The sequence below is a fragment of the Psammomys obesus genome, unplaced genomic scaffold (genome assembly GCF_907164565.1).
Source record: "Psammomys obesus unplaced genomic scaffold, mPsaObe1.curated_primary_1811, whole genome shotgun sequence".
NCBI lineage: Eukaryota > Metazoa > Chordata > Mammalia > Rodentia > Muridae > Psammomys > Psammomys obesus.
In genome coordinates this window covers 10,365,271-10,378,320 of record NW_026596149.1, presented here as the reverse complement: position 1 = coordinate 10,378,320, position 13,050 = coordinate 10,365,271, and the positions used below count along the sequence as shown (strand labels likewise).

The following is a 13,050-nucleotide window of genomic DNA, read 5'->3' as shown; positions in this document are numbered from 1 at the left end:
CATAGAAAAATATACATAGAAAAAACAGGAATTTCTCCCAGTAAGTATTATTAGTAGGTTAGATGGGAGTGGTTCTAGAGTGTCAACACGTGCTCACACTACTGAGTGGCTGCAGCCTTGCTCACTCCAAGAGGTCTCTAGCTGTCCCTGAGCTGTCCTTCAGCTCCCACGGCAAGTGCCAGGAAGAGATCTGGCCCATTCTAAGAAGTATCTTAAAATCCTCCCTGGAAGCACACCCTGAAGACAATCAGCCACTTCTCCAGGAATACACTGAGTGAGTATTCAGTGTTTTTTAAATCCCTCATCTGATCTAGCAAAGTCCATGAAAGTTAGAAAAATCCCAAGTCATCTCTGAGTATTCTGGTAGGTGTCCATGACAGTCTTGTGTGTGGAGCACTGGAAGCACATGAGTTTAATTCTGTTTAAATGTAGCTTTAGAAGCAAAGGGGAAGCCTTTAGACACTGGCAATGGGTGTCTGTGTATGTCGGGGATAAATGAGTGGATGATTTGGTTGTATTCAGTCTTTAAACACTTGTCTCCCCTTTGCAGAACTGGCTTTTGTAAATTCTGTCAAAAGAATGAAGAACTTTTAATGGGAAAGGTGGTTGGACCCTGTTGGAAACATGCAATGTTCCTGGGAAACAGTCCCTTCCTAAAACTCTTAATCCTACTAGAGAGAACACATGACCTAGGAATGCCAAGTTCTCTAGCCACAGCCACTGTGCAGAGGTGGCCAGGCGGCTTTGAAAGCGTGAGGATGTTTGTTTCCTCACTGTGGATGGCAACAACTAGCGAGCACCGCCCTAGCTCTGCTCGGCTTCCCAGATCATCAGCTTCTATGTGCTTATTTGATGGAGCTTCTTGAATTGGTTTCATGTTCCTATGCAACAAATACTGGTTACAGCTTCCTAGACTCTTAGGGAAGTTTGTTTCAGATACAGTTGTAGGGTGGGTCTCCTAGGGACATTTTCCCGACTGCAGCCTTGATTAAAGGAGTCACACTAACAAGTGTTTCTGAAGGTGAAGTGCTCTGAGGAAATGCAAGGACAGTGCATTTGAGGACTCAGCGTACTGTGAACACGGAACACATACCAAATGTTCTGAGACGTCACATATTTCTCTGCTTTACCTGGACCATGTTACACAGTATCACCTATTCACACCCTAGAACACGTGTTGGAAAACTCCATCCCACACAGCTTAATGCCATATAACATGTCTGAATCTCTTGCATGCTGGATCTTAAGTAGCCTGGAGTCAAGTCAATTTTTTTTTTAAAGTGAGTAATAACTAAATACTAAATGGAGCCTTTCCTCCATATCCCACTGTGAATTGAGAAATGGGATTTCAATTTCACAAATCAGTTTGTGCCGTAGGTCAGTGGCCGTAAAGCTGGGATGGGAAGGCCTCCGTATCATGTATCATAACTCAGCTGGGTGAGCTGCTACCCAGCGGTGTTGTTACTTTTAGCTCATTGTGAACTGACTTAACCGCGTTCCCAGAGGAGTATTTTAAGTGTTCTTCTCAGGTGTCCACTAACCATCCCCATCAGCTTTGGCACGTTTTAACCCCTTCATATTGGAGGAGAAAATGACTCTGATTCAGACATGATCTGTGACACCATTCTCTCTTAGTCCTTTCCGTGGCACCAGAGGCTGAGCTGTCCATCTTCCTCCCCTGCTTTTCAAGTCCCCATTTGGCCAGCTGTAAAAATTGTTTGTGCTCTTGTCCTATCCTACACTCCAGGCTAAAGTGCTGCTCCTCTCTACTGCAAAACGGGACTCTGTGCTGTTCCCCAGCAGCCCCACTTGTATCCACAACCTGTGAGTTTTGCTCTTAGAATGGTTTCTCTGCCTCCCCACTTCACTGCAGTTCTTTAAAGCCAGGCTTATGAAGTGTGTATAAGAACTAAAAGGCATCTCTTGTCTCTGAATCTTTTTAAAATTTTGATTTTAATTTGTAGAGCACCCACTACTTTTACGTGTGAGACTCAATTTGGCTTTTGTTTGTTTTTTAACTAAAACTTATATCCTGCTTCTGCATGGCACCCTTATCATTTTGGTGATCCCTGATGTGTTTTTAAATCTCAGCGCTGTAATTAGTAATTTGGTCTTTCAAGTCTTTCGGGTCTTTCACTGTTTTGTATTCGTGATAGCAGTACTTTGCAGATTTCAGCGTGCAGTTGACTCCGGAGCCAGGATGGCTTCCAGGAGTCATTCTGAGCTCCTGGTAGTGGTGGTGGTGGTAATTTACAAACCACAATTTGAAAAGCAAGACTCTGTGACACTTGGTACAACATACAACTATCACAGAAAAATGGTAGGATGCAGTTAAAATATTCTGGGTATTTTAAACAGTGGTGATGCTGTTTTCATGGCTAGTCCTTGCGAAGCTGGTAAACAACAATGAACCTCTACAATCTTTCTTTTAACTTAAAGCCTAGAAAGTCTGCATACACTATGTGGGGGGATAAGAAGGAACGTGGGGACTACCCTATCCTTCTGATGTAAAAGCACACATCCAAACATACAGTTCCATATGTATCTAGAAATAAAACACAAAAATAATAGCTTCCACACCATTCAGACATTTCCTCCTGGAAAGTATGACATGGGCAGAGGCAGCACATATGCGGGACATCTGGATCACACACTCGTGGGCAGGAAGAACGAAACGTTCCCTTACAATACCTCTATTCATCAGTACTTTGGTGAGTTGGAGACTCAGACCCATCCATGATGGGAGAGTTTTCTGTTGCTTCTCTGAACAAAGGAAAGCGGAAGGAGGAAGAGAAGAGAGTTCATGTTACATAGGAGAATTGACACATGTGATTAGTAGCTTATTAACACAGTGGAAAGACCCAATGATTCTACACCCACGTGTCTGCGACACTGCAGTCTCCTCACTGAGGAACAAAACCTCATTAGTTCTGTTAGAAGGCAGGCAGGGCAATTTTTACCCCTTGTCTTGTTTTCTTGTCACATTATTCTTTTTTTTTTTTTTTTTCACATTATTCTTGAATAATTCTCAGTCTGGCAAACACTGGACTTTAAGGACAATATCTTATTGTTTCCAGTTTGTCCTGAGCCCTCACTGGCTACATGTGGTAAAAGAGGAAAATATAAGGGCCAACTTGAGTGAGTGGGCATGGCAGCGCTGCTCAAAAATTTCAGAGCCTGCCCATCAGTCAAATGATACAGTCATATAGTTGGATCAAATAAAACTGGCCATGGCCCACAGAGGATCCCAAGTGTCCTGTTTGGACAGTATGGTTTAGCCACTAGAGGTATGTGATACTCTTGTATGAATTAGTCCCGGGAGACTCTCAGAGCCTAGGCCAAGAAGCTGTCTGGATTTAGAGGCTGGATTTGTAGAGAGGATGGTATGGACAAGTGTTGTCAACAATTTCTAATAAAAACAGGTAGCTACTAGGAAAAAGCCACACTGAGGAGTAGCTGTGAGAACTCTACAGTTGTAGACTGTGTGTTTTCTTAATTTGAAAAGCGTAAAGTGGAAGTGTGGGGTTCACTGGGTATCCAATCCTTGATCCCAATGACCTGAGGGCTCATTTCGATATACCAATGGGTGCACACCAGAGCTTCTGATTCAGTAGGTTTGGGGTTGGCCCAGAGAGACCCCACGTGAAGCCCAAACTGCTGGTCTAGGTTCACATTTTAGAAAAATTTAGTGTGTGATTTTTAAACCCAGAAGATCTAGCTACTTTCCTTGCCAGAGAGGAGACAGGATTCCACGGACCTCATTTATGTCAGAAGATGCTGTCAGCCTTTGTGTTTATGTGAGTACTCAGTAAGTGTTAGCTCCCCCTCTTCTCCACCAAAAGTGAAGGTTCCAGAAATGGCCTGGTGTCCAATCCCTGCAGATAATGTGGAGGAGTAAAGAAGCCACATGTGGGAGCCTGAGCACAGTCAGTGGAACTAAGTGTGGGACCGTGGTTCTCCTATAATTCAGCTCACAGCTGTCAGGTTTCCCAGACATGCCCAACAAAGCAAAGGCAGTGGATTAAGTGGGACCCGGGGCCCATTTCCAGTAACCAACAGGTGTTGACAGAATGTAACATCTAAGAGGCAGCAACAGAAGAGAGTATCCGGGCAGAAAGTGACAGCGTGTGATAAGAACAAAGCAGGATACTTGTGTCTGCTTGACCCTTTGCAGATCAGAGCATCCTAACTGGCCCTAACTCCACACTTAGAGCTACAAATGAGAGCTGACCTCCAGTTCCAGTTATTTTGTTGTGCGCAGCTCTACTTAAAGGCCTCGAGGTACAGTAGCCTCTTTGCTGATGAAGAACAACTGCTTAGCCTGGACAGGTACCGCTTTCCTTTGGACACATCCTGATATTAAGACAGTGACTACACTGAGAAGCATGTGTTGTATCTGGCTCAGGGTTCTCTCTCCCATCCCTGGCAGTTTTTCTGGGCATTTTAAGTTGGCCCCAGAGAAATCAAATGCTGTCTGGAATTGAATCCACGTCTTTGTTCGCCTTCCTACATCCCAGGAATCGCTGCCCACTTTTAAAGATAACACACAGAATTCATCCCCATCAGACAGTAGGCCAGCTAGGGAGAAGGTGACAGCAACAGGGAGATTCTTTTGAAATGGAGCATGAGCCTTCTTGGCACTCGTCTGCTGATGAACCCTCCCATCACTGGGAGTTCAGTACTGATGATGTCCTTCCTAAATAATGCAATTTCGAGCCCAGAAGAACCAAGGCAACGGCTTCAAGGGACAACTCACCCCGTCTGCCAGGTCAGGATGTGGTGGGGACTGCTTGGTGGGGTGGCTCCAATTTCGCTTGACGGTGTTGAGCTTCTCTGGCTTTGAGGTAAGGCAGCTAGATGTAGTTGGTATGGGAAAAGCAGGGAGAAGACAGGTAAGACCAAGTGTGGAGCTCGAAACTCCATGACAAACCCAGTGGCAGGGGTTACCATGGCCAGGCATGCAGGACATGACCCTGTAGGCAGGGGCTTGGTGACCCCATGGCACAGTCAGTGGGGAAGTACCTTTGTACACACAATCCCAACTGCATTTTCTCTCAACTGTGTACTTCTCTTCTGACTGAGGCCACAAGGCGGTTTCTATACCACATAGAATGAGAAGCCCCCGTGTTTCTGTGGTGGAGACCTCAGCACAGTAGGCTGCCTTGGGCCATTTTAGAGGTGGTCCCTAAGTGAGGCTCATGCTGTACGATAGGAAGGGCCTCCAGAAAGCCCTCTGCTGTCTCTACTTAAAAAAAAAAAAAAAAAAAAAAAAAAAAAAAAAAAGGAAAGAAAGAAAGAAAAAAAAGAAAGAACAGCGCTTTTAACGGCTTTTCCAAATGTGAGTAGGAGTTTACAGATGGTGGAGATGGTGGAACACATAGAGGCCTAGTTAGAATTTAGCACCAACTAACTCCTGCTTAGATGCTTCCTTTACATCTTTTGGGGTGGGGTGGGGTGGGGGAATGAAGTCCTTTTCTTCTGTCAACCTCAGATACAATTTATTAAAATGTTAGTAACAATATTTGCCTGCTATCATTTAGTAAAGCAAATCCACACAAACACGGCAATTCTGAGAGAATGAACCACTCCTATCTACCCTTTTGCCATTGGCGCTTAATCACTCACTAAGAGGACTAGAACCGATCATGACCTTCAGAGGGCACACACAATGTATCATTCTCAGACTCTTGCCCCAGTGGCTTAGTTTACAGATAAATAAGCAGAGCAGGAAGAAGGTTGTGGGACCTTGAAATCCGAGGTGCACGTGGGACTGCCTAGGTCAGCTGTCTAGTCTCTGGAGCTTGTTTGGCCTGTGTTCCCTAATGAAGAGGGCGGTGGGGACCTGAGGCAGAAGGTTCCACTTCTTTCTTTCAGGCTCCACCCTACAAAGGCTCTTAACCCCAGATTCTAGCTTCTAAGTAAATTTCCTGACATGGAGACACTTCTTGTCCCATGGCCTCAAGAATCCAGGCCCCACTTTCAACCCAACCTTTCTTGACAAGGTTATGACCTGGGTCTCTAACCTACTGAAAGTGCATCCTTAACAGAATAAACCCTGAGACCTGACCTCACATGGCTTTCTGTCCTTAAGCAGAAGGGCTAAAGGAGCGCTTGCTCTGTGCCCAGGGTAAGGAAGGAAGCACACCAGGGTTGGCATAAGAGCCATGGGCTTCCCATGTTCCACACCAAGGCCTCCAGAGTAAACGGCTCCCTTTCTTGACTGTTAAGGCTAGGCATCCTCGAAGGTCCCCGTCCTGCCATTCTGCTCACCTGACGTGGCCTTGCACATCTGGGGCATCCTGGTGACCCTGCTGTGCGCCACGAAGGTGCTCTGGGAAGAGGTGCTGTACTGGGAGCCGCTGTCCGAGGAGGTGGAGCTGGTGTGCGACAGGCGGCTGTGCTCCTTGTGCGAGGCTGTGGAGCGCTGGTACCACTGGCGCAGCTCGTCTGACACCGCAGCACGGCCAGAGCCTTTGTCGTGGGCGCCTTCACGCCCCAACGAAGGAGTCCGCAGGATCTGGGAGCGGGAGGGCGTAAGGCGGCCTGCGTCGCCCTCGTCCCCAGCCCCGCGCCAGCTCTCCTTGAACAGGCCGCCAGCCGTGTAGGAGTTGGAGGTCTTGAACTGCGCCTTGACGCTGTAGTGGCCCTCCTGGTCGCTCTCCAGGCTGCGCACCACCACGGGTGTGGCACTGCCCTCGATATACAGTGGGTACTCCTTGATGCGGTACTGCGAGCTCGGCTGGCTCTGGCTGTGCAGGTACACGCCGCCGCCGCCCGCGCCCGCAGCCCCGCTGCGCGCGGCCAGGTTGGGCATGCTGCCGGAGCTCGCCGAGCCCAGAACGCCTGCTGCCCGCTGCCTCTGCCTCTGTCGCTGCCGCGCTTTGGATGGCGAGTCCTCAGCCAGCGTTGAGTAGTTGGCGTTCATCTGTGCCGGGTAGTAGTGCTCTGAGCTCGAGTGGCTGGTGCACGAGGAGCAGTCATCCATGGGGTCTGAGCCATTGCTGCTACGAGTCCTCGGGGTGTAGAAGTCGGGGCTTCCGGTGTCATTCTCTGAACCCAGGAGCTTGCCCTGGGACTCCAAGCTGGAGCTCCGATGCCGAAAGTGCAGTGCTAGGCTATGCAGTCTTGTGGGGCTGATGTCCACTGACCTGTTGGAGAGACAAGATTAGTCCCAGGGTTCTGGGTCAAAGGGTCTCATGAAAGCCACAGGGCAGGCCTAGGTCCTCTACCAATGGGAGAGCCCAGCAAGGTTGTCCTGGAAAGCCAGGTTTCTGGTGAGGGAAGGAGCCTAGAATCCCTGGAGGTTGAGGTAGAGGAGTGAAGCACATCTACGATTCACACGGGGTTTTCTCTGAAAAGTGCTGGCCGATATCCAGAGGGCTTCTTATGAAAACGATGCTATAGATAGGGAACCAAATTACTACGTTCTAAATATTAGCCCCTTTAAAATGTTGGTTGAAGACAGACAAGACCCCACCCCCAAAAAAAGAACAACAAAAATCTAACAGAGGCCCTCAAGATTGAACCAAACAAATACTCCTCTGCAATGAATGTCAATGGCCGTTTCCCATGAGGATTCTGAAATGGAGGGTTTGTAGAACACGAACCCCTAAACATGAACAACACAAATATATACTGATACTACCAAGACTTTGACTACGATCCAGCAGTAGCAATCAGAGATAGACCACGGTCCCAATGCCAGGGTTCCTTATGCAGGCTCATAGCGACTCTTGGCTACATACAGGCAGAAGTATATTACATAGCCCTTACCACTGACCCTCTGTGACCCAGCTTTACTTCTTGAAGAAAGGAATGTGATTCAGGAAGCCTGTTTTTCTGTTCATTTCTTTTGATCTTTATAAATGTATACCTTGAGGCATTTAAACAGGTTTAGAATACATTTAGACCTCAGGAGAAAGGTCTACAAGGAATGGGGAGCAAAGATTAGCCTGGTTATATGACTGTTGCTAGTTTTCCTGCCTGCACTCCTACTAGGGATCTTGTTAGCTGTCTCCAAGAGACTGAGGTTCTCTGGCTCTAGCTCACCTGTTACTCGGGCCAGGCTGGGGCCAATGATGTCTCACCGTACCAACCAAGGTCTGGCCTGGAGCCAGGGGCCTGAAGGCCCAGCAGACTCACCTTGTGGAATGAACATAGTGGGGACTCCGGACACGCAGGTCTGGGGTGGACGGCATGCTGGACTGGGGGTTCCAGTGTGGGAGGCCTCGGATGGGGCTGTTCTGCAAGGAGCTGCTTCCTCCCGCCTCAGTACAGCTTCCCGTGCTGGGGAAGCGCTTGTGGCTGCTGGAAGCAGAAGGAAGCCATGCTGCTCACCCATGAAAAGTGTGGCACTTTTCTTCAGTGTCAGGGGCTGACTAGCCTGGGATCTAACTGTAGGGAAAGCATGCCGAGGACTCCAACTCTCACTACCCCACATCTCCGGCCATTGGAGGGGGCCTTGTCCCCCTCACCCCTGCAGCAAGCACAGTGTGACTATTCTGTGAAGGCCTCATCTTTAACAAGTATTGTTTTCCAAGAAACAAAGTACCTGCTAGGAACCCCTCTTGGACCTGTATAATTAAGGAAAATGGAGAAAACAGAAGCAGACCTAAAATGTCTTCCAAATAGTCCTCTTTACAATGTAGATATTAACTGAGTAATGAGCTGATAATATGCAGCTCGCATTACAGCTGCCTGGCTCCAGAAATCAGCTGGAAGGTGGTGTAGGGTTCTATGCTACCTGGGGGATCCTCTGATTGGGCTCTCCTTTGCCATTCTGGAATACTGCTGGCCACAATTTCCTAATTAATTCCTGTGGAATTTAACGGCATTAAAGCCATCTGCCAACAGGTTGATTGTGAGCCAAAGCCTCCATTCTCCCCCCCCCCCCCCTGCTTTGGATGACAAATCTGTACTTCTATGGGAATGACAGCAGAGGGCTTTGTGAGCAAGGCCCGACTCTTAAGATCCAGATGGAAAACACTATCCTCTGGGATATACTGTGATGTGTGGGTGCTGTGTGGGGTGAGCCTTTGCTTCTGCTCAAGCGCAGCCAGAGACCTCGTTTGGGTGTTCCCATCACAGCTCACCTGGAATGACTATGGGAAGAGCGTTTCTTCACCTTCTCATAAGGCTCGTCTAACGAAGACTCGCTCCACATTTTGGGCTTTAAGGGTGACTTGTCATAGTCCGTGCGGTGATAGTGCATCTGCCTGAGTCCCTCCAGGGACTGCGGGGGAGGAGGCCTGTTGTGCGAAGATGGTGGCCGAGGAGGAAGTCCCTTGTGTGGAGACTGTAAGGGGGATATTGTGCTGGTAACCTGAGAATCTTCTGTGTAGACAGAAAGATGAGGAGCTGATCAGGTCATCATTTCCACAAACCCAGAGATGGAGCCTTTGCCCCAACATACAACATGGGTGCCTTGGAGCTACACATCAAATATGTGCAAGGACCCTGTGACCCTGCCCCCACTATTGGTCAATCCAGGTCAAGGCAGAGCCTAAACTGCAGGCTTAACTACATGTGAAGGGTAATAGTATCACTTTTGGCTAAGTGTGAATAAAGTCTGGATTGAATTCAGTGCACCAACAAGTGGTTACTTCATGCCAAACAGGCACATATAGTATTTATTATTATTCTGTTTTAACTTTCCTTTCTTACTTTCTATTCTTCCCTCCCTCCCTCCCTCCCTCCCTCCCTCCCTCCCTCCCTCCCTCCCTTCCTTCCTTCCTTCCTTCCTTCCTTCCTTCCTTCTTTTTCTTTTTTCTTTCTTTTGGGGCTCATGAACCCAGGGCCTCCCACATGCTAAGCAAATGCTCTATCATGGCACTATGCCATAACTTATATTCGAAGAGACACTATCTCATTTGCTTTGGGGAGAAGTTAACCTTCTTGAGGATTTTTATCTGCTCTGTTAATCACTATGTCCTCAGGGTTAGAAAGACAGCTGGCACCCAGTAGGTACTCAATAAATATTGGTTGGAGGGGAAAAAAATGAATGTAAAGTATATCTGTCAAGTATAATTAAGTGCTGGCAGGTGTGATTTTCTACCACCCATGCTTCCCCGCCTTTAAAATCTGCTTTGCCATATTTAATTCCATGATGGAGTCCAGGGCCTCGTGCATGCTAGGTTCTTCACTGAACTATATCCTCAGCTCTGATTAAGGTGTTTTACAGGAAGAGGTCCCAGTCCTGACAGCCATCTCTGGAGTGCAACTTAACACATCTGTATGCTGGATGACTTCCAAAGGAAGCAAACACATTTAGCCTAAGAAGCCGATGGATCTCCAGGCATGGTGACTCTTGCCTGTAATTCCAGTACTTGGTAAATAGAGGCAGGCAGATCAAGGCCAGCTTCAGCTACACAGTGAGTTTAGTACTGTTCTCAGCCACCTAGGACCCGGTCCAGTTATAAACAAAACAAAACAACAATCCCCAACCAAACCCAAAAGGTGCTGTCTGGAAGGAAATGAGCCATGGGTCAGAGAAGGAAGGAAACCGAGTAAAAACGTTGAGGTAGGGGGAGTGGATACCAGGAGATTTTGCTTGGCTGAGGAGATGGAGGGAGGGCTTCTGAGTGAGGCTTGGTAGCATGGGACCGTGAATTCCAGGCAAGGAGTTGAGATTTGGCTTGAAAGCTACAAGAAAATGTTCTTAGCTTAAGCATAGACGTGTTGGGGTGAAAATCCTGCTCTAGAACTATTGTTCTGGCTGTTTTGACCCTGGGAAAACCAACAGGAGAGACTAGGAGGGTTTATGAAGAAACCTGGTGGTGGGAACCTGGGAAAGGGTGGCTTTGGGAGGAGAGGGATTGCTCAGTGCTCACAGGGAAGGGGGCAGATAGAGAGAAATTTCACCAACCATTTATGGGGTCCTATATACATTCTCAACTCTTGGTTTTTCATAACCTAATTCTTGTCACCAAGATCCAAAGGCCACATGTATCTGCTCTGGTCTGCCCCTGCTTGCTCATCAAATTAGACAGGAGGAGTCCCTAGCAAGTGAGAGCCTCAACTGGAAATACAGGACACAAGGGGAGGCAAGAACAGCTCTCAGGAAGTTGGAGGCCTAGGGCATATGGGCAAAACTGTAATCATCATGTCTATATATTAGCCAATTTCTACACGGTAACTCCTAGCACAAGGGAACTTCACCAACTTCCTCTTTCCTTAGCAGACCGGAGTGACAGAGATCAATGGTAGGATCTCTGTCTCATATTCCCAACAGGCTTCTGTGTGCTCATGGAGCACCATGTCTTCCCCACCCACTTAATATGGCAGACAGTAAAATTCGACAGTCTGATTTCTAAAATCAAGGCCAAGGCAACTGAGTAACTAGCTCCACAGGCTTTCCCCACATCAAGAGCAATCGTTATTATTATGGCAATTATCATTATTACTGTGACTTGGGTAAGCCTTTTATGTTTTCTGTCTGAATAGCCACTTACCACTGGCTGCCTGAGGTTTTCCTAGAGGGCAAAAAAATTAACTACCAGTTAATAGATTTCCATATAATTAGTGCCCTCATCTTCCAATGTTTTGGTTTAGCAGCCATAGGAATAGCTTCAGAAAGGGTTCTAAGTCTGGAATGCTTGCTCCTGCTGCAGGGGCGGGAGGGGCTTTGAACTGCTTTTCTCTAAGACTCAACCAAGCAAATATCCTGGCAATTGCCAGGTTTGAGAATTCAACAGGAGCTAAAACAACAGCTTCTAAGGTTGTCCATGTTGCTAAAGGGATATTCCCACTCCTGTCTTAGAGAGGAGCAGAAGATAGGCCAGGTCCTTCCGATAGCTCAGACTCTCCAGTAGGGCCCAAGCATTTCTGTGTAACTAAAATCGATGTCAGGGCTGCCCAAAGGAAGATACACAAGATGCAGGCTGTTTACTTCAAAAAGTTCTACTTGTTTTCTTCTGTTTTGTCCTGAGGGTGGGGGTCAGGGCCTTGCATATGCCAGGCAAATGCTCCACTGCTGAACTATACTCCCAGGCCCTTGTTTGTTTTTTACACAAGGCCTTGCTATATGGCTCAGGTTGGCCTTGAACTTTTGATCCCCCTGCCTCTATCTCCACCTCTCAGGTGCTGGGAATGCAGGATTAAAACTACCATGACAGCCAAAAATGTGGTTTGACTATTAGAAAAACAAAATACCACTTCATGAATACCACACAGGGTGTCCAACCTTTTGGCTTATCTGGGCCACAATGGACAAAGAACAAGTCTCCAGGCCATATATTCCAGGAGTGTCCAACCCACGCCCGTGGATTATCAGAGCATGCGTATATTCACTTCCTAGGCTATTGGAACACAAGGGCTGCAGGTAGGATACCCGGAAAATGAGTGTCAGTGCAGCACCACTGAGCTCAACAGTGACTCCTGGGGAAGGGTGGAGCCTGCAAGTCGTCCAGTCGCTCTCTCAGCCTGCCTCTTTCAGTCTGCAAGGCCCTTCCCAAGCTGCACTGCAGAATAATCTGGGTTTAATCTAGATGACACTTTTAAGAGCAGGGAATGGAGGAACCTACCATCTTCAAGAACAAGGGCATCAGAGAGAGAGCTGTCCTCACTGGCGATGTTTCCATCTAGAAGACAAAAAGGGAAAGTCTACAGGGTTAACGGGTTCTGGAAACAAAGAAAGCCCTGTGTATAGCAAAGAACAGCCTGACACTTGCCCCTTCCTGGCAACACCCTCACACCTTTCTTTCATCAGCAAGGAAAGAAGCCATGAAACATAAAGATGGTGTTGGGTGTCCCCTTTGACAGTCCTGGTTGTCCGCTCATCCTCCCCACCTCTGCTCTGCAATGGGCCCTAGTCTCTGTGTACTTCATGCTCTTGTTCACCAGATACTGTGGCTTAGCATGTCATAGAAAGGTGGCAGGGCCTGGTTAAGCCACACCATTGTCCTAGAGCAAACTCAGGGCAGGTATCAGCCGAACCAACAAAAATGAGCAGCTGTTAGTGAACAGATCCGAAACTAGGAGAGGGAGCTTAGTTTTGCTCACACGGCCATAAATGGTTTCTCAATGAACTAGAGTTATGAGGAGAGGAAAAAA

General features: G+C 47.6%; 1 protein-coding gene across 3 annotated transcripts in view; it reads right to left on the bottom strand.

Moving 5' to 3' along the window:
* Frmd4a (FERM domain containing 4A) overlaps positions 1 to 13,050 on the bottom strand; it is a 434,715-nt gene that overhangs the window by 3,994 nt on the left and 417,671 nt on the right. For 2 of the 3 annotated variants that reach the window (XM_055593785.1, XM_055593786.1), the window contains exons 18-22: positions 12,522 to 12,578; positions 9,093 to 9,333; positions 8,143 to 8,307; positions 6,271 to 7,148; positions 4,757 to 4,853 (exon numbers count right to left, since the gene is read on the bottom strand). In XM_055593785.1, the coding sequence (XP_055449760.1) occupies positions 4,757 to 4,853; positions 6,271 to 7,148; positions 8,143 to 8,307; positions 9,093 to 9,333; positions 12,522 to 12,578 (1,438 nt within the window). Of the gene's footprint in view, positions 1 to 2,691; positions 2,764 to 4,756; positions 4,854 to 6,270; positions 7,149 to 8,142; positions 8,308 to 9,092; positions 9,334 to 12,521; positions 12,579 to 13,050 lie in introns of all 3 variants that reach the window. The other variant, XM_055593784.1, reaches the window with a different exon arrangement.